Here is a 27,986-nt window from a genome sequence, read left to right on the forward strand (position 1 = left end):
TACATTACTTCTACATATATATGAATAAAATGGAAGTTTTTTAGTAAACATGCATTAATAAGAAAGGAAGTCCTTACAATAGATACAACATCTGAAAACTTTTAAGATAAATACAAAATCCTTTCTTTAGAAATTGATACTGTCTTGGTCAGTGGTAAGTTGTTGAGATTAGGGCGTTTCTGAATCCAATAGTAGAAAATCTAACCATCAAAAGAGGTACAAACAAAACTCCAATCTAATCAAAGATAAATCGAATATGCTTACTTAAAGCTGGCTAACTTTATCAATTATTTGATATCTTTTACACATACTTCTCATATTTGTTCTTTCATTAGTTTTCTTTACCTGATTGAAGCGATTTAACTTTGTTCTATATAATCCAATTATTTTTACTAAATACCTGAGCCGAGCAAAATCCGCCTGCAGTGTACAGAATACCCCTAAACGAGTTTCTATTTCACGGTCCTTTGCCCTAAAGCCGTCAGGCGTGCTGCCACGTCCACGTGATCAAAACAAGCTTTCGTTTAAAAAATTTTTTCTTTTGCTTCACCGTCTGATTCCGCATGTCATCGAAAACAATATTAAACATAGATCCTTATTATTTATTTGTTATGTCCTATTATCTTTCCAAAATCGTGAAGAACGTCAGATCTCCTAAGAAATGGCTGATTTCCATCGTCATGTATTTCTACCGTTGGTTTACCGGTTATCTGACAGATCGGCTGTTCGGGATCGTGAATATGTTCGGCCGAAAATCGTCTGCATTACCGCCAGTACAGAATCCGTTGCTGCTAGATTCGGCATTAAGTCTAGCAGCCAAAATTAGAAAGAAACAGGTAAGTTCTTTTGTTTATTTATTATTTTTTTACATTTGAGTATAAATAATGCCTTCACTTTTCTGGAGTGATCTTTCTTTATAGTTTTTTTTTTCTTTTTGAAATAAGAATAATATGAATGAATTGTTCTAGCAACCTTGTGATCATTCTTAAACAAATTCGTAAACTACTGTTTTTTGACTGACTGTTATTGTTGTATTATTCTTTTAAGAACACATTCTGATTATTCTTAACATTCCCGACCAACAATTTTTAAAAAGTAAAGACATGTTTGTTTTATTATACAACACATTTGTAAATTATGTACATGTGACAAAATGTACAGTTTTGGCTTGGAGAAAACAAATTTCTATGTCTTCGATTGTTCATCAGTTTAACAGAAGTGTTCTGTTTTTCTTGAATGTTCTAATATTGCCTTAGTGATCAATAGCTCAAATGGAATAAATTTAATTACCTCTCATATATATGGAATAAAAAGTGTTTACCCATATCCCATAAATATATAAAAAAATTCTGGAAAAAGTTAAATAAATTTAGATTTTCAAGAATTTTGAAACATGGTGAAATTAAATTTTTTCTCTGATAGAATCTACAGTTTCTGTTGAAAGATTATGTTATTTTACAAAAAGCATATTGTCAAAGGGGAAAAGATTGGGTTAAATGTTTAAACAATAAGTTAAAATCTCGGATTGAACTATGTAAAATTCTACGATGAGATATTTTACCCTTATCGTGGCAAGATTGCTTTTTTGAAGGAAAAAAAAATGTATATAGGTAGCTTATTTTATATTTTATATATATATTTTTATATTTTATATATATCTTTTTATATTTTATATATATCTTTTTATATTTTATATATATTTTTATTTTATAGTGGTAGTATATTTTATAAAGTTGTATGTATGGTATACTATACAAAATGAGCATGAGGGTTAATAGAGGAGTTTTAACCAGAAGATATTTTTTTTTCCTAAAAAATAGCCAATAAAGTTCTAATAAATCTAAAAATCAAAATTTTGCTATAAACTTTTCGCTTTGTAGTGTTTGTGAGCAGAAAAAAAATTAGCTTTGTTAAGAAGTTTTACATTTTCAATGATATAAAAAGTTTCGATTTGAAATGATAAAAGGTGATTGATTATTAATTTACTGTTTAAAATAATGATGTATTTCTCAAAAACTCTAATGAAAAATACTCGTAAGAATCGCTGATATTAATCTTATTTTATTTGCTTTAATCTTAAATTAGAACAATTCTTTGTATTGTTATCTTGAATTATTCATAAACTAAAAATTATATTTTCTTTTTTTAATTTTTATCATTTTGATTCTATAGAGAGTTTGATGATCTAAAACAAGGGCCAAATTATTTCTTGGTAACTTCTTGTAACTACGATTCAAGTGTAAAAGGCGATTCTGTTTTTACGAAAAAAATAATAAACCATCAACGTAAATGTAAGCTAAATTCCTGCAATATTTGTGCTTCTTCGAATGCTTATTTTTTAATACGCCTGGATAAAATTAGAAACAATGAAGTGGAAGGGAATGATGTTTCTCTGATTCAAAGTTTTTAACAAAAATTACATTTCAAAATTAAATAGGCCTGAATTTGAGTTGGTCAATGTCCTTTCATTTTTTTTTTTTTTCCCTTCTCTTTTCGGGTCTGCTTTGTTTATTTTTAAAAATCAAGTCATTTTTAGCATTTGTACTAAAGAAATATCAAGTAACATGTCGGATGATCTTTATATAACGGAGATTTCAAAGTGCATAGAGATATAGGGATGAGATCTTACATTCATATATATTTGATTTTTGAAGGGTGCAGTTGGCCCTTATTTCATATTCAAGGGCACCAACTTTTTTTAAGCATAGAACTCCTTAATGGACGATATCTTAATATCGAGAATATTCATTGAATGCATTGGCCAATCAGATCTCAAAGTCTAAACCTAATTCAACATGCCAAAGATGCTTTCAGGCAGATGCAGCTAACTAATCCCCTTCCGATAGTTAGACTAGTTATTGCATTCTACTAAAGTATTGCAAACTATAAAAAGCGGAACTGAATTGTATTTTTTTTTTTATTTTATTTTTTTTTTATGAAATATCGAAGTTTCAATTGCTCTGTGGTAGCTGTAAGATAGAATAGCAAGATTGAGAGAACTTTATAATATTGTAATTAACTATTCAATCTTGAAATGTAGATTTTGGGCGGCACTTCCGTGTTTATGAGCCATACTGGAATCATGAGCGCATACCTTGATTGTTATGATATATATATATATATATAGAGAGAGAGATGTAATTAGATAATTAGATGTAATCTGTATTAAGTATGATTAAAATGTGCCCACTGTTTTCCAGAGAAAGTACGAAATGTATTTCCTAGAATAGCATGCCAATAATTTTCGTCTGAGATTTTTCAAAGATTTTATTTTAAGAACTTTTATTTTTATTTTGTAAAATCATTTTGCTTTTCTATATTTTCTCTGACTGTTCATTAAAATTATAATTTTATTTCTCCACTACATTGTACGCTCTGTATAAAATATTTTGAAACAAACTAGACAAATTTCTAAAAACTTTTAAACAATGTCGTATATAATTTAGCAATATTCTGTAAATACTTTGAAAATTATGGTGATATCTATAAGATGAGAAAGAGCAGGAAGATTTTTCACGCACGGTGCAAAAATTTCTGTTTCATCAGACTGAGTCTCCATTCAATCCAGTAATAGTAATAATAATAAATCACGTCAAGTTCACTTTCTTTCTTGAATGCTTTTATTCATCTGAACTTATTTCATGCTGTAAAATTTAGTATTTCTAAAGATGGTATTTTTCAATGGATTTGTTTTCTCTCACTTCTTTTCAGATTTTGTACAATTGTGTTCTCTCTGACAGTATAATATTTCAGTATTAATATTAAAATTTTATTAATATTTTTCGAATTTAATTTATCACAAAAGTAATTTATTTTGATAAAAATTTGATTCTATAAAAGAAAACGTCATGTGGCGGTTTGTACGAAAATGAAAAATTATTATGATAAACGTTTTTGAGTCTTAAGGTGACATAAATATTATTCTTGCGAGATGATATTCTCAGAAGAATATATATAGCTGAAAAACATATAAAACTTACTTAATTTTTAATTAACATAATTTAGCACATTAATTGCCTCAACGCAAAATATTGTTTGAATTTGCTGAGTTTTTATGTATCAAAATCATAAAAAATATTGATAAATTATTTGTGATCAAAGCTACCAAAAATAATGTTTTCGAACATGAAGCGAGGATATTTTGCGCGGATGCCTAGACCAAAACAGTTAAACAGACTGGGCGAAACGAAACTCGAATTTCGTCAAACACTTTATCGTCTGCTTGTAATTAAAATGAACGAATGAATATAACTTGAATCAGATAATATTTAAAAACACCGATAGTTAATTTTCTCCAAAAGTTATTATTATTTCTAAATGTTTATTGGTAATTCATTCTGCTAGCGGCATAATAAAGATTAAAGTAATACAGTATGGAATTGTTCCTACTAGAAATACAAGTTAAATATATAATTTTATATAAATTTTAAAGTATTGGCAATTATGAAAAATATAAGAAAACATTCGGAAAGGCTAAGAAACGTATTTTGTCCGATAGGTTGCGCTTTATCAGTTGTTAAATATTTATATGATCAGCGAGTAGAAGATAAGATAGCAAACGATTTCACATAAAGTATGTGTGATTCTACACGAACCAAGCAAATACATTGTCTGTGAGGCATATTTGCTTCATGTGGCGATTAATGGGTTAATTAACTTTTGGATATCAAAAAGTTGAGGGTGACCATTGGAATTAATTTATCTTTTATATAGCCATGATCTGTACAGTTTTAATGTATGAAATAATTTGTAACAGCTAGTTTTATTAGCAACTTATTTATATTCTCGATGTTGCACAGGATTAAAACCCTATCACGTACACTATTTTTAACACAAAAACAAACTATTTTTGTTTAATGTCCCATGCAAAATCCTTTTATTATCTGTTTTTATTTAAAATTAGAATATCGTCTGATGCTGACGACTTTTTAAAAATTATCGATAGCTAGTTTATTTCCTTAATAAATAATAATTTGGTTTTGAAATCTAAAATACAAAAAAGGTTGTTTTCGTTTTAAAGATTCATTTAAGTTAAGCTTTTAGAATGGCTAAATCCCTACTTTAAAACTTATAAAAAAATATACGTTTTATATTAAAAAAGATTTTTTAAAAAAATTAGCAATAGAATAATTCAAAAAACTTTCAGCCAGAATGTAAAATAAATTTAATGAAATCTCTCTCTCTCTCTCTCTCTTTTTAAGCGCATTAAGAAATATTAAGTAATAAACTAAGAAATGGAAATTATTTTATTTTATTGTATTTTTTTATTTATTTATAACATCTCAACTTTAAATTATTGTTATATGTATTATGAAAGTTTGAAATTTTTTTCTTACATTCTTTATTAAGTAATACCGCTCATTTAGAATTAATATTGGAGTAAAATTGATGGAACACATCATAAGTAAATTTCTAAAAAAAATTAATATTGTGTATAGTCATAGAAAATAAAAATGGAATGTGAAATTTCGGAATTCTATTACATTAAGAAATGAAAGAAAATTTCATTACAAAGATAAGTATTCCATGAATATTTGGTAAAATTGTATATTTGAACTATTGAGAAATTCCATTACAAAGTTCATTAAAAAGAGATGATGCATGATTGATGAAAAAAATAATTTCTAGATTCAAATCAATTTTTTTTTTTATTTAAATGACATTCTGGAAAATAATCATAAAAAATCATATTGTTTTAGACTATCAAAATTGCTATAAAAGACAAAAGATAATGATCTCAATCACAAAAGATAATTATGATTTTTTTTAACTGCTTCAAAATTCATCTTAATCTAAATTTCTATTCATCATTATTATGTCTATGAAAATCAAAGGAAGGAAGACTCTTTATTTCTGATCCGCTATTTGAAAAATCTTCCATTTTTTCTTTATATGTTTTACCATGAACGTATAATGGCTGCTCATATTTATATATATTTAAGGAACTATTTTAGATTTATTTTCTTTAATTATTTATTTATTTAAATAATGTTTTTATAAGCAAATAATGAAAATAATGAAAAACAATGCAATATAATGAAAAGGCAATGCAAAATATTGAAAAGAGCGGAACGATTAAATCGTAGCAGCTATAAAACTCGGTTATCGAAAACTATGAGTGAATAATAATTAAAGAGAAAACGTCTTTAAAAAATGACGAGAGCAAACGACGAATTTTCCATTAAAATTGGCAAGAATGACTCATTTATAATATTTAACAATTTTAATAAATAATACGTAATGAATAAATAAACTATGAAATTTTAAATAATAATGTAATATTTATTGCTATCGCATTTCCAAAAAATTCAGAATTTTAAAAAAAATCATTGATTTCTTTTATTGAATACATTGAGTAGCAGTCAAATGCGCTAGGGAATTAAAGGCGTTGAGAAATTATTTATTCATTATCACTGTGGGCATAAAGGACGTCTGTATGTAACTAAAGAAAACAATTCAATATATAAAACAAATTAAATTTGTAATTTTGACTTTAAACTAAATGAAATAAATTCTTCTTACACTGATGATATTTTTACATAATAATAATAAGCAATTCAAGGGGCTGGAACAAAATTCGAATTGCTGACGATTTCGAATCAAAATTGTTCAAATTAGCCAAGTTACATAGCAAATATAAAGATTTATTTCACCTTTTTTGAGATAGATTTAGTGTAAATGTTCCTATATATGTATGTCATAGAATTCTTCGTCAGGTTCAAATCACTTTCTGTATTGAAACGGAAATGCTTTTTTTCTAATCCCCTACCCTAATATTGTTAGCAGTTCGAAACATTTGTACCATAAGAATTTCATTGTTCTTGAGTTGCATTCTATGGCCAGAAATCTATTACATCCATCTACTTTAACTCCCTTTTTCATAAATATGCAAACGAAAGGCATCAGCGAATTTCTCTGGCTTACTGACGACGAGTGAGTTCCCTTAAACTGAAGACAGTAAGCCCCTCTCCCTGTATGTTTTAGAGAAAAGGAGAGAAAGGATAAAATATCTTTAAGCAGATAATTGCTTGAGCTACCCGCCCCTTTTCTCAAATGAATAAACAAAGTAGCATAAATTTTATGCTACGAACACATAACCTCTTCAGTTCAAGGTCTGCCCGCAAAGGCTACTGATTTTTTATAGCTACAGAGGCTAGAGGCAAGATTGAAGAATAAATATCCCTCTTTGCAGAAAGTAGCGGTCTTTATGATGTAATTAAACGATAAGTTTTTTCCTTTCTTTTCTTTTTTGAACATATGTTTTAGCATAAAACTAATGGCTGAAAAAAATTGGAATGTATATGTTAGTTAGCGAATTTAAAACATAAAAAAAAAAAAATCGTAAAATTAATGTTAAAAAATAAATGGAAATACTTGATTTTATTTTGAGAAAATTCGAATAATTTTTTGTAACTCACTAGCATAGAGCCCTATTGGAAGCAATCGGTACAATCAGCTGAAAGCTGTCCTGCATACATAACTACAATGACTTTTATTTATTAAGGAGAACAAGTAAAGGGACTCCTCTCTTAATCGAAAGAAAGTAATATTCTTTTTTCTTCCAGTGAGTTAAAATGAGGGAAAAGGATTTTCCTGCTTATCGACTGAAATTTCCGTTTTAAATCGAATGTTTCATATCTCACCTACCTACGATCTAAAATTAACTGCGTTTATCAAGAGATATCTGAACTTTCCTTTTGTAGGTGAGCTCTGCAAGCGTTGTGAAAGCCTATCTTCATCGAATCGAGCAAGTGAACCCGCTCATCAATGCCGTCGTCGACCAGCGGGGAGCAGAGGCTCTGGCGGAGGCCAGTTCCATTGACGAACTCATCGCATCTGGTGAGAAAAGTGAAAAGGAGCTGGAACGGGAGATGCCTCTGTTGGGCGTCCCCTTCACTGTCAAGGAGGCCATCAGCGTGGCCGGTGAGTTTTCATTCAAAGTGTCTCCATTCAAGCTACCCTGAATTTCATTAATGATTTCATTAATCATGGAGACATTGTAACGAAATTCTATATTAATTCATCTTGTTATGTGTAAAATATTATATTATAAGTTTGCTTACGTGATCATTTTTCACTCGCTAATGTTCAAAGATTTTAGGGGTTTTGAAAAGAAAAGAGAGAGAGAGAGAGAGAGAGAGAGAGATTCTCTTGATTTGCATTTTGTGAAACGCTCGTGAACAGCATCTATGATGGATTTGCTCTCGATTATTTCGCTTCTTCACCATCAAGGTGCTTACCACTTTTCAATCCACCGATGACAGTTCTTTTATTTGGAAAAAAATATATTATTTAGTTGACTTGTTTTCGATCAGATCAGGATTAACCTAACTTTGTTTCTCGAAACTAACCAACTAATGTGTACATGGACATCTGAAAAGTTGTTAATCAATTAATTAACCAATTATTAGATGACAAAGAATTCATCATTGACGACTTCCAGGAAGATGGTATATTAATTAATAGTTCAGAATTAATTAATAGGTATATTCAGTATTTTTGGCAGCCATTTCATTTTTAATGGTTTGACTCCTGTGATCATTCGATGTGCCGATTTTAATTTATGGCGACAGACTTTCATAAATCAAAAGCCATTGATGCCCGAAGACAAACATCAGTGCAATAGTTCCATTGCCAATGCTGCACATAATGGATTGTTAAGTATTATCTGCAGTGTTTGGGTGTGAAAGATGGCCACCGGCACTTGCTGCAATTCAATGCAAGTCTTAAAAATTTTGTTTCAGTGTTTTAAAGTATCCGACTGTGTTTGGAGATATTTTTTAAAGAAAATTTTTTTTTATGTTTTAAAACTATAAAAATATTGTAAAATTAAACTTTTCGACAATTATTTAAAAAAAAAATTGTGAAATGTGAAGAAAATAATTAAAAAATTAGCCTTATGCTCACAGCAATAGACAAAATTATGTTCTAAATATGCATAAATCCTCTCAGGAGTACATTTTTATGACAATCATGTATTATAGTGTAAAATATTTCTTGTTATTCAAAATTATTATGAGATATAGCTGAACAAAATTACAAGTAATTTTTCATAAAAAATGTTTTTTTTTATTTACATTTGAACGCTTAAAAATGTTATTTATGTTTAATATTGACCTTAATTTTTTGGAGAAAAATATGAAACAAACTTCAGAGAACGGTTACAGGAGCTTTCATATCAATATTTGAATAATTTTTTGAGATATCATTGTTAATGTCGATGCTTTCTTCCTTTCTAGAAAACGCGTTGAATATTTTAATACAATATTAAATAATGCTTGTGACTCGATAAAAAAAACTGTTGTAACTTCATTTGTAATTCAAAACATAAGACAATTTTAGAAATCTTATAGAGCAAGCTGCAAAATTAAATCATAAAAAAAATTCGATAATTTAATCGAAAATGACGATTTTAAACTATTTAAATACCTTAATCTTATTATTTATAAATTATTTATATAAACCTAGCATTGACTTGGAATAAACAGCTATGTACTTTGCCATTTTATATCTCATATCAGGAACTTATTTGCTTGCTTCATATACCGTATGTATCGGGTTCAGGATTGCTAAAATTTCATTCTGAGTTAATAAAAACTACATTAGTCTAAGTTACATGGATCGAATATTTCTGCTAATCTAATGATAGCAATTTATACAAGTAATTTATATAGAAATTATCTTTTTAGTTTATCTCATCAGATGATCTGAACTGCTCTGTTAGTAGGATCATAGTTGTAATCTAGGCAGTAACACAGGAAGAACACCCATTGAGGAGGAAAAAAAATATAAATTCGTTTTATGTAACAAATTTTATTTTAAAAAATTCCAAAGTTCGACTTTGCTAACGATATTAATATTTTCACTTTTTATTCGAGAAATAATTTATCTTATTTGAAATAAAATTTATTTCTAATTAAATAAAAATGTAAATTAAAACTGAAAAGATTAATTTTGAAAAAATATTTACTGAATTCACTTTCTTATTAATTATCAACAAATATTTTTGTAACCCAAATGTAAAAATAAATTATATTAAATAGTTTATAACCAAGCGTTGCACCATATTTATGTTGGATATGTTTCATATTACGTTCTGTATGGCGTAAAATAACGAACCATTTTCATTTAACTGAACTGGAATAAATAAGAATCAAAATAAATGAGTGATTAAAATTTAAAGATAAAATAAAAAGGCATACTATTATAGTAAGTTGTCTCGGGACCCCATGTTTCTAATTGCGGCCTTATTTGTGAGCTGCCACTTCAAATTAGGGCTGCAGTGGCTGAGCGGTAAAGTCTGGGTCTCGGAATTGGAGGGTTTCAGGTTCGAGGCTCGATTCCGCCCAGGAACCATAATGTAAGCGGGGCTGGTACAAGCTAAATCCCTCGGAGCTGAACGTCGTCAAGCTGATGTGGTGTGGAAGTTTGGAGAGGGGGTGCTGGCGCAAGTGTCGTTCGGAATATTATTTATATGCTATCAAAGATTAGATGCTACAAGATATTTCAAATTATTGGTGGTAATATTGTGGTAACTCTTCATGCATGATTGCATTTTCAATGCTCAATTTGAATTTAAATTAAAATTAGTACTAGAAGCCAGTTCTCTTTTCCAAAACTTTAGCTCTGATCTTTTATCTTTTTGACTATTCTTTCGTTTCGTAGGTTTGTTATTTACCACTGGAGTTGTAAGTCGTCGAGGCATGCGCGCAACCGAAGATGCTGAGGTCATTCGACTACTGAGAAAGGCTGGGGCCATTCCGATCGCCGTCACTAACACTAGCGAGCAATGCTTCTGGATGGAGACCTTTAATAATCTGTATGGCAGGACCAATAATCCGTACGACCTAAGACGGACGGCAGGAGGAAGTAGTGGTAAGTTGACTGGGAGAAAGCTTTTTGTAAAGCTTTGTAATATTATGATACCGATCAATTCTACCAGAACATTACGTTTTTAATATTGGGATAAAAATCAATATTTTTTCGCTAGATTGTTATATTTATCTGCTTTTAGTCATATATTTAAGATCCTATCATTCTTATTATTTTTCTGAAAATTAAAGGACTAGATGCTTTTATTCGGAGATCTAAGAAAAACAGTTATTATCCCCAAATGAAAATGGAAGAGAATTCAAGTGATGAGAGTTTTCCAACTATAAATTACAATCCTAGTTAAGAAGTAATAGAAGACGTGGATTGAAAATCAGATTTCAAATCCTCGCTGCTAAGCAATTGCACCCATCGGAAATCTTTCAATATAAAAGGTTGCACGTTATACTAACGGAAATAAAATCTTAACACCAAAAATTTCGTCTAGATAAATAAAATTTGGAAGTTATGATTACACATCTGTCAAATGATATCTAATCAAATTTCCTGTTAGATGAATAAGAGTGAAGCTACAATGAATGTGTAAAGCACGTTTGGGACCGGGATAGCCTAGTTGGTAGGCTTTGGATTCGCGTCCCTTGGGTTGCGAGTTCGAACCCCGAAGGCCGAGGACTCTCCGTGTGTGTGCTGGCTGGCGCACGTACAAATATGTCGTGGTCACAAAGTCCTCCATGTCGAGAGTAATACCACTGGGGGTACTGGATCAAGGGTAATCGTTCTCTGATTTAGGTCTAAATTACGATCTGTAGATGAGTGAATGAAATGCATGAAGGAAGCCCTCCCCGTAAAAAGGGTTGTGACGTGTGTGTAGCTAAGTCGTATTCTTGGCCCTAGATGGCGCTATTGAAAAATAAGAGACGCACCCTTGGCTTAAAATCACTGACTTCTAAAGTCAGTGGGCTTGTTTATGACAAGTGCCGTGAGAAATAACAAAACACGTTTTCTTTAAATAAGCAATGCAAATTTCATGGCGGTTAGATTGGGTGTTGTGTGTTAAATTTGAGTCAAGAATACCTTTAAGGAAACAAAAATGGCAGTATCATCAGCTTACTGAATTTTAATTCTACTTTGTAATAAAGCTTCGACATTACATAAACATTATAGAAAGAACAACAACATTCGGGCAATATTATAGAAAGACTTGGTAAGAATGCATCCATCGTACATGATTTTTATCAAGAGTGTTCATTGAAAGATATCATCTCCAGAAGACCGAACTTCGGCCATACACGGATCACTATTGAGAGGGAAGACAATCATGTCTGTCATATAGTTGAAACGCATCTTATTACGTCTGCAGCAAAGATTCAAACTTCTCTTTCCATCAGAGTGATTTGTTATGCTTGTATCTTTAGTTCCAAATCCTAATCATTTACGATTTCAATGGTGTCTAGCTAGATGTCATTAGAGGATAGGAAGTAAATTTTTGTGCCTTTAGATGAAAGCCATTTCTGCTTCGGTGCCAATGATAAACGTATGTTGGTTAGGAGGGAACTAGATGAGAGTTTGGAACCAAACCATCAATGACGTAGACACACCTCATCTACACCAGGAATTATGGTTTTGGAAGCAATTTCCTAAGATGGTAGGAGCATTCTCGCCATTATTTCAAGCAACCTGTGTGTCAGATCGGTGATTAAACCTCTGTGTGGTCATTTTTGACATTATTCCAAACAAAAGGGCTGATTCAAGCAGGTTAATGCACATTTCCATAGCAGGTTTTGTCATTCAATGTACTCAGTGGAATATGGAATTGGTTATTTTAACCTAAGAGATCATCAAATATTTCTTCTATTCAGCCGGTATGGCAAAGTATTAGATGAATAATACAGCATATCTAAATCAGCATGGACTGTTGCTGATTTTAGACATCAAGTGCAACAAGCATATAAATCCATATCACAAAAATGCATACGATGTCTATATGAAACAATTAGGGATTGCAATACCGGTATACCGGGATACCGAATACCGGTATTTTAAGCCATTTGTACAATTTTGTAATACCGGTATTCACAAGTTTAAATACCGGTTTTTCGGTATTTGCTGGAAATTTTTAAAATTGTCTCCATTATATGTTCAGGTATAGCGAACATAGCAAAATAGTATACGTTTTTGTTTTTATGTCTCCCTAACGGGAGAAATTAATGGCTTAATTAATTGCTTAAATCTAAATTAGCGAAACATGGATTATCCCTGAAAGAAAATATTGTATCCATGACGACTGATGGAGCAACAATTATGAAAAAAGTTGGAAAGTTGATTGGTGCAAATCAGCAGTTGTGCTATGCACATGGAATTCAATTAGGAGTAATTAGGAGTATTATACCAATAAAATAAAGAACATCCAAATACTGTGGATATTGAAACTTCGGATTCCAACTTTGAAAAGAGAGTGAGAGTGATATTAACACTGAAGACTATGACAATGTAATTGTTGAAGAAGATATTGCTAATGAGGATGAAATATTAATCTATCAAGAATTGCTTCCTATAATTTATAAAGTTCGAAAAATTGTTAAGATATTTAAACGTTCCCCTATAAAAAGGATATATTACTTAAATATATACTAACTGAAAATAAAACAGAATATATGTTAATATTAGATTCTAAAACACGTTGGAACAGTTTACGTCTAATGATGGAACGGTTTTGGAAACTGAGAAATCCAATCCAAAAAGCAATAATCGACTTAAACCTGTAAATTAATTTTTCAAATAGTGAATCCGATTTAATATCCAGAACTGTATAAGCTCTACTTCCAATAAAACTGACTATTGAGGCATTATGTGGGAGAGATTATAATTTATTAACAGCTAATGCAACAATAAATTTCATGTTGCAGTCATTGAAAGAACAGCACACATCACTATCTGAAGAATTATATATTACATTGAAAAATCGCAAAGAAGAAAGGCATACCGAAATAGAAAATGTCTTATGGTATTTACATAATTATAGTGATTTTAAAAATGAAAATGAAAAAGAAGAAAAGAACCAATTCAAATCTGATTAAGTTTAGATTAAATTTTCTTAAAATTTTTTAACCCACAAACCTATCCACATTCAGAAGAATTTGGTTCAATTATCGAAGATTATGATGTCACTACTGTCGATAGTGAAAAGGAATTGGCTCTTCAACAAAAATTAGAATTAGCGATAAATAAAATAAGTTATAAGTTAAGAATAAAATAAGTTATAAGTTTATAAGTTACAAATTATTTTTTGTGATATTTACACTCTCTAACATAACTGCCAGAAAAAACAAAGTAAAAACAAAGAAACACCTGTGTTTTCATTCTTTTTCTAAAATTTCTAATACCGGTATTAAAACCGGTATCCCGGTATTAAGATTTCAAAAATACCGAATACCGGTATTGAAATTTTGGTCCGGTATTGCAATCCCTAGAAACAATGCGTAATGATTTACATACTTGTATACATAAAGTAGGAGCCAATATAGCGGTTATTAATATATCACCATTCTGAAATCTCTCTTCCTGTGCATTTTTGAACCTATGCTTTTAAAACTTAAATATAATAAATAATAGCATAAAAATATAAATAATAGACAAACACTTTGCCTAAATTTTTTTTCACTAAACTGGTTTCTTCTTGGCATTGTAAATTTCTTTTTACTCCAATGTAGTTGATCTGTAGAAGGTGTCTCTAAAGATCACTTACAAACTTTAACATAAACCATACATAAAGAAACAAATCATTTTTACAATAGAATATTGAGTCGCAAATGAGAAGAATGACCATTAATCGAGTTTTTTGACAAAGAATATAAAAAAAAATACACCAAATGAAATATACGAAAAAGTACGATAACTATAAAAGTACAATGAAATGTACGAAGTTTATATAGCTTCACTTATTACTTATTATTGAGCACTTACATTATGCTTTGCCAAAGTTAAGTTGTTGATACCCTGTCCTAATAGAGATGCATTGATTCATATAATTGAGTTGTTGTGCTATTATAAATTTGGATTCCGTTATATTTATGTAATATATCTGACATATCTTTTAACCCTTTCTATGGCCGTGGGAAGTATGCTTCCCACGAAATTTATCAATCTTTGTATGAAGTTATGTAGGTTGGCATAAGTTCTGACAAATTTTTTTTAGTAAGTCAGAAACTTAGAGGCTTCAGTTCTTTATCTCAGACAAAATGATGTGTCTTGATTTGTTACTTAATTATTAATTAACCAAATTAATTAATTAATCAAATTAAAGTGTTCTAATAAGCTAAATGAATCCCTTTTCTTATTCTAATTTCAAGCCTAAAAATATTTTAACATAATATGACTAGAAAAAAATAGCCATTTAAAGGGTTAATTTGTGGTTGAGAAAATGGGTGGAAAGACTTTGAATTTTTTATTCATTGATTATTGATACACTTTTGGTTTCATGCTAACTGACTGAAAATGAATATCTAATTTGCATTAAAAAAAAATAACAGATGCCCATAAGCAAGGGTTCCTTTCACAATGCTTTATAAGATATGAACATAATCTTCCTTCCTTATTACTCCGTTTAGAAATTTGAAAATATGTCGGCGATGCAATTTAATGGTGTTATTACATAAATGTTTTTTTTATATATATTTTTTTTATCTAGAAAGCAATTAACTTTTTTTTCATTCTAGGTGGCGAAGGGGCTCTTCTGGCATCTGCAGGATCAGTCATAGGAGTCGGCAATGACATTGGTGGAAGCATTCGAATGCCTTCCTTTTTCAATGGCGTTTTCGGTCACAAGCCATCTAGAGGTAAGACAGATGAAGACTACGTAAAAGTAAAAACTTGACATGGAAAGGATCGATGTTTTACGTTAAATTTTAAATAAGCTTAGTGTCAGCAAACAAAAATAACTTTTCAATAATAACGAAAGCTTTTTATTTTGATTTTAATATTTTAATAATAGTAGCAATTTATTTACAGACAAAGTTTGAAAAAAACATGAAACTGAAAGAAAATTTTAAATCAAAACCAAGTTTCAATGATTTTTTTATATACATGTGAGCTGAAACATTGCCAGTTGGGAAATAGAGATTCTTTTTTGGATTATAAATTTGAAAAAAAAGTTAAAACATGACTATAAATAAATGATGCAGTTCCTCGGGTTTAAATATTCCGATTTTTTTGCTTTTATATTCTTTTTTATTCATCTATTAAGCACTCTTGGCGAACAGGTGAATCACAGAGATATCCGTTGAATAGTTTCAGTTGAATCTTTTATGCATATTTGATATTCAGGATTCGTCCAACAAAATACTTTTAAGCACCAAATTGTGGTAGACTATAAAGTCTTGTTATTTTCAAAGCCTTAAACATTCTCTATTAATTGTGTCCATGAACATTTCTTATAGAGTCAAGTTCAATGACAACATTGCGCTTTTATAAACGTAATTCTTTGGTCGTCTACTTCAAATTGCACATTGTCTTTTGTGGCAATATCATTCCACTTTCTTATTTTTCAAATTCTTTCACTCAAATAATAAACAGCATCTTTCATCCTTACTTTCAAGAATGGAAAAAAATCATACGGAAAAAAAATGGAAATAGCTTAAATTTCATTGCAGTATTGAAAACTATTTCTGAAAATTTAGCCAAAAAATTATTTTTTAAAAATTGTCAAAGTTTTGAGAAAAAAATAAACAGCAATAAATTGGTATTAGTAAAATAGAGATTTTTTTTTTTTTTTTGAATTTTAAAATAGAGCAAAAAAACATTTTTGTGAAATTTTATTTTTATAAGTACGACGAAAAATCTGTAAATTTTGTTTAATTTTTTATTAATTAAAGAAATTTAAAAATGGCTCTGAGTTGCACATTTTTCCCCTTCTATAGTATATTTTGCTAAGTTTGTTAAACCTAGATCTAATGATTTGTCATATGAAGCGCCAACATATACACGCACTCTCTCCTTTATTATTAGCAAAGACAGAGATCAATTTACTCTGCGCCAAATCTGCGAGCTCAAAGAATAAGAAGGCCCAAAAATAAAACGGTTTAAGTCTATATAGATAGCAGAAGAGTTTTGTAGAAATGTTTAATATCCACTGGTATTGATAACATTGATCCATAACATTGATTGTGCGTATAGCATTAAGAAGATCAGAAGTTTTTTTAAATTGATTCTAAAATTTTCATTAATTAATCAAATACTTTGTGAAAATGTTTTGTATTCAATTTTTCATTCGATTCTGTCTTTAATCAAAACAGGTATTGTGCCAAACAGAGGTCATTTCCCTCCTACAGAACACGTTCTGCAGCAGTATATCGGGACAGGACCCATGTGTAGATACGCAACAGATCTTAAAACGATGCTCAGAGTCATGGCAGGACCCAATGTCAATCTCTTGCAACTGGACAAGAAGGTATTATCTTTTGAAAACGAAATTCTTATTGTGTTAAAAATTGAAATTGTAGTATGTAACAAAAAGAACCAAAGCATATTATCATCAGATTAAAAGATACTTGTGTATTGTTACAAATCTGTAATTTTACTACACGGAACGAATATTGTCATCGTGGGAAAAACCGTTTAAGATCTGTGCGTGCTGAGATTGGTGACCATTTGGCGACTTGGCGGCGAGTTTGGCGACTAAATGGATCATACTGGAAAGTTCGAGAAGTTTCACGATCCATCCAGTAGCAACCAAGACACACTCAGATACGCCCTGATTGGTCTGAAGATTTTATCCCCGCCTCCCGGAACTATAAAAGACGGGCACTCTCAAGCTGCAGAGAAGTCGAAATAATACATAACCCTTTCTTTTTTTTTTTTTCCACACACAAGAAAACAATACTTCCAAACTAAAATAAACCATATATGATGCATTGTAATTACTAAGGTCAGTTTCATATCACTCCAAAGCTAACCATTTTTAGATTTACGGATGGTAGGGCCTGTGGCCCCAATGAGCCGTAATCCCTCTCAACAGTTCAGAGAAGTCGTGTGTATCGTCGGTCGTGTGTGCGAGAGTAGTCAGAGTCGCCGACGAGTAAAAAGATTTTGGAGGATTAGACAGCAAGGAAGCTGCTGAACTAGCGAGAGTTATTACGATTTATTGGCGGTATTTGTAGTAGAAGAGAAAAATTTTGTAACAGTATTAATCGCATGTCATGATTAATCGTCTCAATGTAGATAAATTTGACTCTTTCCCCAATAAATTCCAATATCCATCCATCCAATGATTAATCGCCAAAGATCGCAAGCACATAAGGTCTTTCGTGATTGAAATTCGACTATGTTCATGAATGGCTTGCAATTAATATTAAAGTTCGACACTGACATGTGTTTAATACACAAGTACCAATTAAGGAAATATAAAAGTTATTAAACTCGAATTTCCTAAAATTAACTATGCAATATTTTATGAATTCAGAATATTATTTTCATTTATTACTTTGTTACACCTTTTGAGTTACAAGTTACTTACCAAGTTGTGGTGTTAGTTAATTTTATCTAAATCATTGAATATTATCTTAAACCATAAATAACATTATCTAATTTTGTTATTTCTAGGCTAATTTTTAGTCCAAGTTTCTAAGATTTTTAAATCAGATTTTTGAGATTTAATATCCAAGGAGTTTTATATTGTTCCTTTGCTGGGTACTTGTAAGTTTTAGCGGCTACCAAAAAGCGCCAAGAAAAATTTGCGTCAAATTATGAAAATATACTCAATTGCATTATTATTTATTATGAAAAATTTTGAACGTGTGAATCACATGCTATATAGTTTGACGATAAAAATCGCCAAATTAACGAAATTTTTCTTGCCTTTTTTTTTTTTTTTTTTTGGTCGCCGTTACAACCGATAAGTACCCTTTGCTAATAATCTGAAAGAGGTACATAAAATAATATATATCAGCCTATGATACGATGAATTAACTAAATGCTCCATGTCTATTAATAAGCAATTTGAAAAAAGGCCAATAAACGTTTGATCGCGGTGGATTGATTGTACTGAAATTAGCCACTATGGCTTGCTATAGAAATACGGATTCGGTGTTTTTTATTTCTTATTCCTAGCTTTAAAAAATGAATTTTTTGAAGAGATCCAAAAATTTCTTACACGGTTATTTCGAAAAAATATTTTGAACGTTCTAAGCATTCTCCATGAAATGAGTCATAAATTCAATTATTAACTTTTGATTTCTGAAACAGGTAGCTATGAAAAATCTAAAGGTTTTCTATATGGAATGCGACGGAGATGGAAATTTTACTCTTCCCGCAGCTACTGGAGTGAAAAACGGCGTAAGAAAAGTAAGTAAATCAAATTTTGGGTACTTTTTCATAATACCGGCAAATCTCGCCAAACAGACTTTTTGGCGAAGCACACAATCGCCGGAACAAATCACACCAAACAAACTTATTTAAGGTTACCAGTGGTGATATTCCGTTTGGTGTTTATTGCATCATTATTGGCGACTTTATCGCCTGCGCCGGTATAATGGAAAAGTACCAAATTTTGCTTAATATTGTAATCTTGACAATTATTGCAACCCTAAATTATTTATTGCAATTTTTTTTATTTATTAAGATGGCGGGCATTCTTTGGGTAATTGGCACAATTTTGTCATGTTTGGTGGGAAATTTTAATTTAACTTTCTTAAACCTGATTAAATAAAAATACCTTATATATATATATATATATATATATATTCAAATTCATGCGTCATATCAGTCCAAAATGCTGACGCCAATTTCGCTTCTTGGCCTGTTTAGGTTCTCAGATTGACATTTCATTATCCGATTTTTCTTTATTGGACGTTATGAACCGACTGCAACGAATTTGATAAAGAAATCTAATCCATATAATAGATACATGTAGAAAACTTTAAATGATGCGAGGAATATACATAAAATAAATTTCAGTAGTTGTCGGTTGTAATGACAACCAAAATGCGCCAAGAAAAAATTTCGCCAATTTGGCGATTTTAATCGTCAAATTATATGGCATGTAATTCGCATATTCAAAAATTTTTATAATAAATGATAATGCACTTGAGTATATTTTTATAACTTGCGAACATTTTTCTTGGCGCTTTCTGGTCGCCTTTAAAAACGAATTGTACCTGTTTATTTTTACTGTCGTCAATGTTTATATGGTAATTTTCAAATTACGCCAAGATTCGCAGACTTCATTACAGATAAAATGGTAAAATTTCCTCAAAAATGTTTGCATTCTCAGATTTCGCCAAAATTACTATGATCCGTTATAAAATGCCAAGATGGTTGTATGTTTGCTTCCTGTTTTTCTAATGGTTGTTTTATTTTATGGTCCTGTATGATGGTTGTTTCCTTGACGATTTTCAGATCACGCTAAGATCATCAAGTTCCATTATATATAAGATGCCAAGATTTCGCATAGAACGTTGACGGGTGTTTACATCTTTTGGTGATGTATTGCGGCAGTCATCAAAATAAAAAGTGCTTAAATTTATATAATACTAGCCGCCTTTGGCGACCAGCCGGTTCCCCAATCTTAATGTTCGTTAAAATTATAATAATTAAATATTTTATGCAATTCCAACTTCAATAGATTCTTCAGCAAAATATTTTAAAACTTCAAATTTTGATAGTCATATAATTCATTCATAATATTATAAAGGCCTTCAGTCATAACGTAATATGTATCTCTAATTTTCTGTTACCCCTCGTAGAATTTATGCTTTAAATTAAAGTGTAAATGATTCATCTGCAATTAATATAATAATATTTTTTACTGAAACAAAGCATTTTTTTAATAATATGATTACTGATAATAGAATCACTGAGCGTTTAAACTTTATGGGCACTAAAGAATATCTTTCTTAATTTATGTAATATCTCAAGAATTTGTCAACAAAATTTTCTCAGATTCATCATGAACAGATCGATTAATGAACAATGTTTCATTTTAAATGCATTAAACACTAAGAAAATAAACAGAATCGTTTAAAATAATCGGTCTAAAACAGGTTAAAAAAAACTACTTAAAAAATGATGTACTTAAAACTATAAGCATATACAAAAAATATATATAACTAACATAAATACAATTTAATTACAAAAGCATGCAACTAACCTAAAAATAATTTAAATCATCTGTTGAAAGTGGTTGTCATGACAACAATCAGAACAATGCGCATGCGTGAATTTTCTTTGGAAACTTCTTTTCCCTTTCCAGCTGTGTTGCCATAGAAACCGGCGCACAGCTGTTTACACGTTTATGTTTATCTATTCAGATTTTATAACATCTAATCAGAGTAACGGTGAATATCAGTGTGTTCGTGTCCGTCAGTAAATGTTAATTTTTTTAATAACATGATTAACGAAAACAGAGTCACTGAGCATTTAAACCTTATGGGAACTAAAAAATATCTTTCTTAATTTATGTAATATCTCAAGAATTTGACGACCAACCGGTTCGCCAATCTTAATGTTCGTTAAAATTTTTATATTTAAATATTTTATGCAATTCCTACTTTAATAGCTTCTTCATCAAAATATTTTAAAACTTCAAATTTTGATAGTCATATAATTCACTCATAATATTATAAAGAACTTCAGTCATAACGTAATATGTATCTCTCTCATTTTCTGTTAGCACCCGTAGAATTTATGTTTTAAATTAAAGTGGAAAGAATTAATCTGCAATTAATATAATAATATTTTTTACTGAAACAAAGCATTTTTTTATAATCTGATTAATGAAAATAGAGTCACTCAGCGTTTAAACTTTATGGGCACTAAAGAATATCTTTTTCAATTTACGTATTATCTCAAGAATTTGTCAACAAAATTTTCTTAGATTCATCATGAGCAGATCGATTAATTAACAATGTTTAAATTTAAATGCATCAAATACTAAGAAAATAAAACGAATCGTTTAAAATAAACGGTTGAAAACAGGTTTTAAAAAAACTACTTAAAAAACGATGCACTTAAAACTATAAGCATATACAAAAAATATATAACTAACATAAATACATTTTAATTATAAAAACATGCAACGAACCTAAAAAAAATTTAAATCCAGTCCGCATCCGTTGATAGTAATTCGTCAACACAATGCGGAATTCAGAACACAAAGCGCATGGGTGAATTTTCAACGCCAGTTACATAACGCAAATACGTGATTTTTTTTTCTACGCCAGTTGGGGTAACGCTATGCGGATTAGAAATTTTTAATTTCCTTTATTCTGTTTTATTTTCATTCAAAAGTACTTCAGAATGAATCTGAACGATCGATTCATTAACAATGTTTAATTTTAAATGCATCAAACATTAAGAAAATAAACAGAATCGTTTGAAATAATCCGCCGAAAAATACTAACCCTAGCCTCATTACTGTTGGGAGAAAAAAAACCCGGAACAATGGCGGATTTGGCGGTTTCGAAAATGGAAGATTTTTTTGGCGGAAAAGTTGGCGGTGGGGAAAATGGAAGATTTTTTTGGCGGGAAAGTTAGTTTTTAATTAATAATTAAAATTCTAATTAAAAATTCAAAAAAAGGGACCCCAGGTGCACATTCCCGACCTCTAAGGTATACATGTACCAAATTTGATAGCTGTATGTCAAATGACCTGGCCTGTAGAGCGCCAACACACACACACACACACACACATTGAGCTTTATTATAAGTATAGATAAAAGATACATTTTAATGGATTTTAATAGCATATTCTAAAAGCAAATATGATCTATCTTTGAATTTATTACAAAAATATTATGACTTTCTGTTATATGTTTTCGATAGAAATTTCTAACTTTCGTAAGTGTAGCAATTGTAATTATATCGGTACTAACTACTTCCATTCGAGGGCAGTGACGGGTTGTATGTTCTCATCAATAATGAATGCATTACTGTATCTTTTATACTATACTCCGCAGATGTGATGTAGTATCAGTGCGCAGTGATGCTTTAAAAATGAGTTAATTATTGTCATTTTTCATTACTTTGATAATTATTTATTAAAAAATTAATGAATAGATATTTTTACTTATTGTAGGTAAATTTTAACAAAGAAATTTCGTCTAAGCCAGGGGTCGGCAACCTATTGAAACAGAAAAGCCAAAAGCAACAATTTACAAGATTTTCCAGTTTTTAAAGAGCCACTAAAAATTTTCGATTTAATATTATAGTATTTGCTTATATATATTTGATTTAAAATAAACGGCTTTAAATACGGAATAATCTTTATTCATATAAAAACACAAATATAGATAGTTACAAAAATGGGAGCATTGGCTTTGCAAGCCTTTTGAAAGTTTGATTAAATCTGGCTTATAGCTTGTTGTTTTAAGTTTCAAGCATGACTTTAGATTTTTATTTGTTAGTGACTTTTAAATTTACTTTTTACTATAACCATACAAGAGAACGCTTGCTCACACGAATATGTCGACCCGAAGATCGTCAGCACTCCATATGCCAACTTCTTCCCCTCACTGTAGAATTCTGGAAGTTAACCGCTTCTGCTGCGCGATGTGCATGCATTTCTAGACCTCCAATCTTCCAACTTGCTCTTGAGTTCTGTGAACTTGCCACACCACAAGTCTTTGGTTTTCAAATCTAGCAAATCCAGCATCAATTCCAAATGGCTCAATGTTGATCTCATTTGTATTTGTGTTGAGAGGATTTACTATGAACGCGAGAGTACTTTTGTTTGTTTTGAATTGTTCGAATCTCTCAGCGAATCGATCCTTCATGTTTTTTTTAAAGTTATGCTGAAGTAATTCGTGTCAATAGTTGCATTGGTCTCATCGCGATATTGCTTCAAATTTTTAAAATTTAGTAATTTGCTGCTCTCCATGTCTTCAACAAAAAGAAGCAAGTTTTTTGTCGGAACAAACTACTTCTTTAAGCAAGGCGTAGAATGGGAACCAAAAATATTTAAATATGGCGATTAAATTAACACACATGTAATGTAAGGTCGACCGCGTTATCCGAGAACAACTGACTAACAACACGTCTAGAGTCTAGACATGTTGTCTAGACTCTTGACGGTGGCTGTTTAGGTGAGACAGAAATGAAATGCAATTGGCTGAAAGATAAACATGGCCATAGAGTCTCATCTCTAAGAACAAAACAATAGTTCAAATTTATCTCATTAGGTTCATGTTAAGCGATGCGGTTTGTAATTAACGATTATGTTGATAGAAGCTGTTGAGAGATTAGGTACTTAAAAATATATTTTCTTATTTTTTAAGGGCTTTAATAATAAATTATTAATTTTTCGTATGGAACTGGAGAGCCGCAACTTTACATCAAAAGAGCCGCAGGTTGCCGCCCCCTGATCTAAGCAATTGTTAATTTTTTATTGATTTTAATCGGAAATTTCATTTATATGTTTTTGGTTATTTTAATTGAATTTATTATTTTTGGTTATGAAGATAAACAGATTTTCAGTTCAAAAAAAAAGCCTTGATACTGTTACGAACCTATAATATTGCTACCCGGCACGAATAGAGCCATCGTAAGAAAGACCGTTGTACGATCGGTCCTGTACGTGCTGAGATCAATGAACTTAGAGCTTGGCGACAGACTTGGCGAGCATTTGGCGGCTTGGCGATAAATTTGGCGAGTTTGGCGACTAAATGGATAGTACCGGAAAGTTCGAGAACTTTCAAGATCCATCCACTAACAACCGAGATGCAGCCAGGTACGCCCTGATTGGTCAGAAGATTCTATCCCCGCCTCCCGGAACTATAAAAGACGGGCACTCAGAAGCTACGTAGTTGTTACCAGGAAAAGACCCAACTGATCCCTGCAGTTATAGACCCATATCCCTACTCTCTTCTGTCAGCAAAATTGCTGAACAGATAATTCTCAATAGATTAAATAATTACCTAGAAGAACATAATATCCTAACACCTGAACAATTTGGATTTCGCCGTAACCTATCTACAACCCACCAATTAATTAGAGCAGTAGAATTCATTGAGGAAGGTTTTGAAAATAAACAAAAAACTGCAACGGTTTTCCTTGACATTCAGAAAGCTTTTGACAGAGTTTGGCAAGATGGTCTTATATACAAGCTAATTAATTACAACATACCCCCACACCTTATCAAAATTATAATTTCTTACCTCAGTTACAGATCCTTTAAAATCAAGATAAACAATGAATTTTCGGAAGTAAAACCTATTCTTGCAGGTGTACCTCAAGGATCTAAACTAGGGCCAATTTTATTTTCCTTGTTTATTAATGATATCCCCAAGCAATTTAACACTATGTTGTGCATGTACGCTGATGACACTGCAATACTAGCTAGAAACAAAAATCAAAATTTCATTACCATAGCTTTAAACCGACATATTAAATCTCTTGAGGACTGGTTCGTCGAATGGAAAATTGAAATGAATGCTAGTAAAACAGAAGCTATAGTTTTTAATAAAAATAACTGTAAAAAGAATTTCTCCCCAGTTAAAATTAAAAATCAAACTGTCCCGTGGTCTAAGGAATGCAAATATTTAGGTGTTATTCTAGATAGTAAATTAACTTGGAAACCCCACTTTATTTACACAGCTAAAAAGTTTCGAGACCTAACTCGTAAATTTTATCCCTTAATTTCTCGAAACTCCAAAATGAGTAGACAAAATAAAATGCTTATTTACTCTGCCTACTTGCGTCCAGTATTAACTTATGCCTGCCCTGTGTGGGGATATGCTGCCAAGACTAATCTTAGACTTATTGAACGCCAGCAAAATAACTTAATTAGAAATTTCTGCAATATGAAATACTACATGCCCAATACAAATATGTACTTATGCCTAGACTATCCCCCTCTTAAAAAATTCATTAAAAATCTAGCCACTAACTTCTTTAAAAACATGGATAAGAATGAAAATGAAGCAATAGCTAAAATCCCTAAATATAAACCATCTACAAACTCTAGAAGACCCCGTAATATACTACTTTAATTTATCTCAGCCCCTTAGTTTTTCTTCCTAACTTATATTTTTTCAAACTCAAATTATACTGTATCTCAATAGCCAATTCTAGCTCACAAGCAGTAAAAACTTACTAAGCCCAACGGCAGCGTACCCCCCACCCCCACCCTCACCCTAATATCAGACAATCACAATGAGTCCTGACACTCGTCATCTCCAAATTTCATCGAAGACGGCCACGGCAAAGTATAGACAGCAAAGCACTGTGAAGTCTCTCCTTACCGGGGATAAGCCCCTGCCGGGGCTAGGCGCCCCGTCAACCCAACCATCAAGCTACGTAGTTGTTGTTGTTGTGTGGATCGTCCGAGTTGTCGTGTATATCGTCAGAAGGAGTGTGTGTATCGGCGGAAGTTGTGTGTGAGAGAGTCGGAGCCGCCGACACGTAGAGGTCTTGGAGGATTAGACAGCAAGAAAGCTGCTGAACTATAGCAATTAAATGTGCTGCGCTATTTCAATTGATTAGCGGTATTTGTTGTAGAAGAAAAAAAATTTGTAACAATACACACAATAGTACAAAAAAATTATGCAGTGTAATGGTAAAATAAATACGCATATAAGGAAATTAAACCTGTATTTATTTACAAGAAATATTTCATAGCAGAGTAGTTTATATAAAATTAATTAATTAATAATTAGTTATTTGTAAAATTTGTGTTTGAGAAAAAATTTTTTCAACTGTGATAAAACATTTATTAAGGTTATTATAAATTTTATTTGCTAGATCTTCCCTTTCCAATAGCCATTACTACTGTGCATACACAACCAAATGAGATTATGATTCAATAAAACTGCACTCCATCCAAAAGTTTTTATATATACCGTAACTATACAGTTTTTCCCCTGTGTTTTCTGTGAAAAATGAAAGAATGAACAGGGAATTTTAGCTAGATTGTTGGCAGATTAATACATTGTGAACAACTTTAAATAAATAAGCTATCAAATTCATACTTTTTAAAGAATTTGAAATAAAATTCTTCTGGGTGTATACACAAGCCGGCAATATTTAAGGTATTAAATGCTCTCTTATTGGTGTGGAACCATTCGAAGAGTCATTGGTACGTATTATTAAGAGCAGAATCCAGTCTCGTCTTCGTCACCTTTGTTTGAAAACAGTTCAAAATTATACTGCCTTCCTCAAAATAATCCTTGTGTCACGAGTATTTTACCTACCTCATCTAAAATAGATCAACGTCAAATAAAAGAGGAATATCAATATAATCTATATTTAATTAAAATAATAGTTCTGAAAAGAGAATATGTTGTTTCCTGTTTACAGTCTAAAAGAAGAAAAGATTCAAACAATACTTTCTGCTCTAGAACAGAATACAAATCAATCTTGAACAAGTTAACCATTTATTTGGTAAGATAATTTACGAATAAACAGCCTTTTTCATATGATGATTTTCAATTTCAGGTGGTTTCTCATTTCCGCAAAATATGCGATGTCCCTCCACAAAGAGTACAAATACATGGTCTCAAGCATGGCTTCAAAGTGTGGGCTCACGCCGTATCCGCCAAAGTTGCCAATGTCGCCACAGTGGAATCTAGAGTGTTTGGCGACGATCCCAACGTCAATGTTTGGAAAGAATTGTTTTTCAGTCTCTTTGGCTGGTCTGATTACTCCTTCCCTGTCGTGGTAACCGTTATTGTTGAAAAGTACTTGGCTCCAAAGGATAAATCCGTTGCTGAACCCTTCATTCGCATTCAAAGACAAATGGAGAAAGACTTCCAGAATCTTCTTCAGGATGATTGTGTCTTCATTATGCCAACCATGCCAGAGCCTGCAGCCTTTCATTACGCCAATATCTTGCGTGCCCAGAATTGTGGGTATGTTGCAGTGTTCAATGTTCTTGGACTACCAGCTACAAGTTGCCCTGTTGGCCTGGACGATAATGGATTGCCGGTCGGAGTCCAAGTAATCGCAGGACTGAGGAATGATCATTTGAACATGGCAGTAGCGAGAGAATTAGAGAGAGAATTCGGTGGCTGGATTTGTCCTGGCCCTATTGTAGGCTAATTACACTGTATTTGTTGATAAATATAATGAAATTTTTTTCTGAGCAGCCAAACTTTGTTACTTGTTACGTATCTTGTTGACATTTGTAACAAATTAAATTGAAAATAAATTAATTAGGGATTATAATATTT

At 31.1% G+C, this 27,986-nt stretch overlaps 1 protein-coding gene across 1 annotated transcript; it reads left to right on the forward strand.

The window, feature by feature from the left end:
* Positions 1-478: 478 nt before the first annotated feature.
* LOC129975832 (fatty-acid amide hydrolase 2-like) lies at positions 479-27,981 on the forward strand. Its single transcript, XM_056089068.1, has 7 exons — positions 479-836; positions 7,704-7,923; positions 10,666-10,875; positions 15,546-15,665; positions 17,121-17,275; positions 19,069-19,167; positions 27,253-27,981. Exons 1-7 carry the CDS (start codon positions 564-566, stop codon positions 27,853-27,855), a joined length of 1,680 nt encoding a protein of 559 aa, XP_055945043.1. The 5' UTR covers positions 479-563; the 3' UTR covers positions 27,856-27,981.
* Positions 27,982-27,986: the final 5 nt, after the last annotated feature.

This window comes from Argiope bruennichi, chromosome 7, assembly GCF_947563725.1.
Source record: "Argiope bruennichi chromosome 7, qqArgBrue1.1, whole genome shotgun sequence".
In the NCBI taxonomy this organism is placed as follows: Eukaryota; Metazoa; Arthropoda; class Arachnida; order Araneae; family Araneidae; genus Argiope; species Argiope bruennichi.

What these genes read in the sequence shown, in the direction of transcription:
- LOC129975832 (XM_056089068.1), top strand. Translation starts at nt 564, where the DNA reads ATGTCATCGAAAACAATATTAAACATAGATCCTTATTATTTATTTGTT. An exon ending in GGAGGCCATCAGCGTGGCCG is followed by an intron (nt 7,924 to 10,665) that starts GTGAGTTTTCAT and finishes TTCGTTTCGTAG; the next exon opens with GTTTGTTATTTACCACTGGA. An exon ending in GACGGCAGGAGGAAGTAGTG is followed by an intron (nt 10,876 to 15,545) that starts GTAAGTTGACTG and finishes TTTTCATTCTAG; the next exon opens with GTGGCGAAGGGGCTCTTCTG.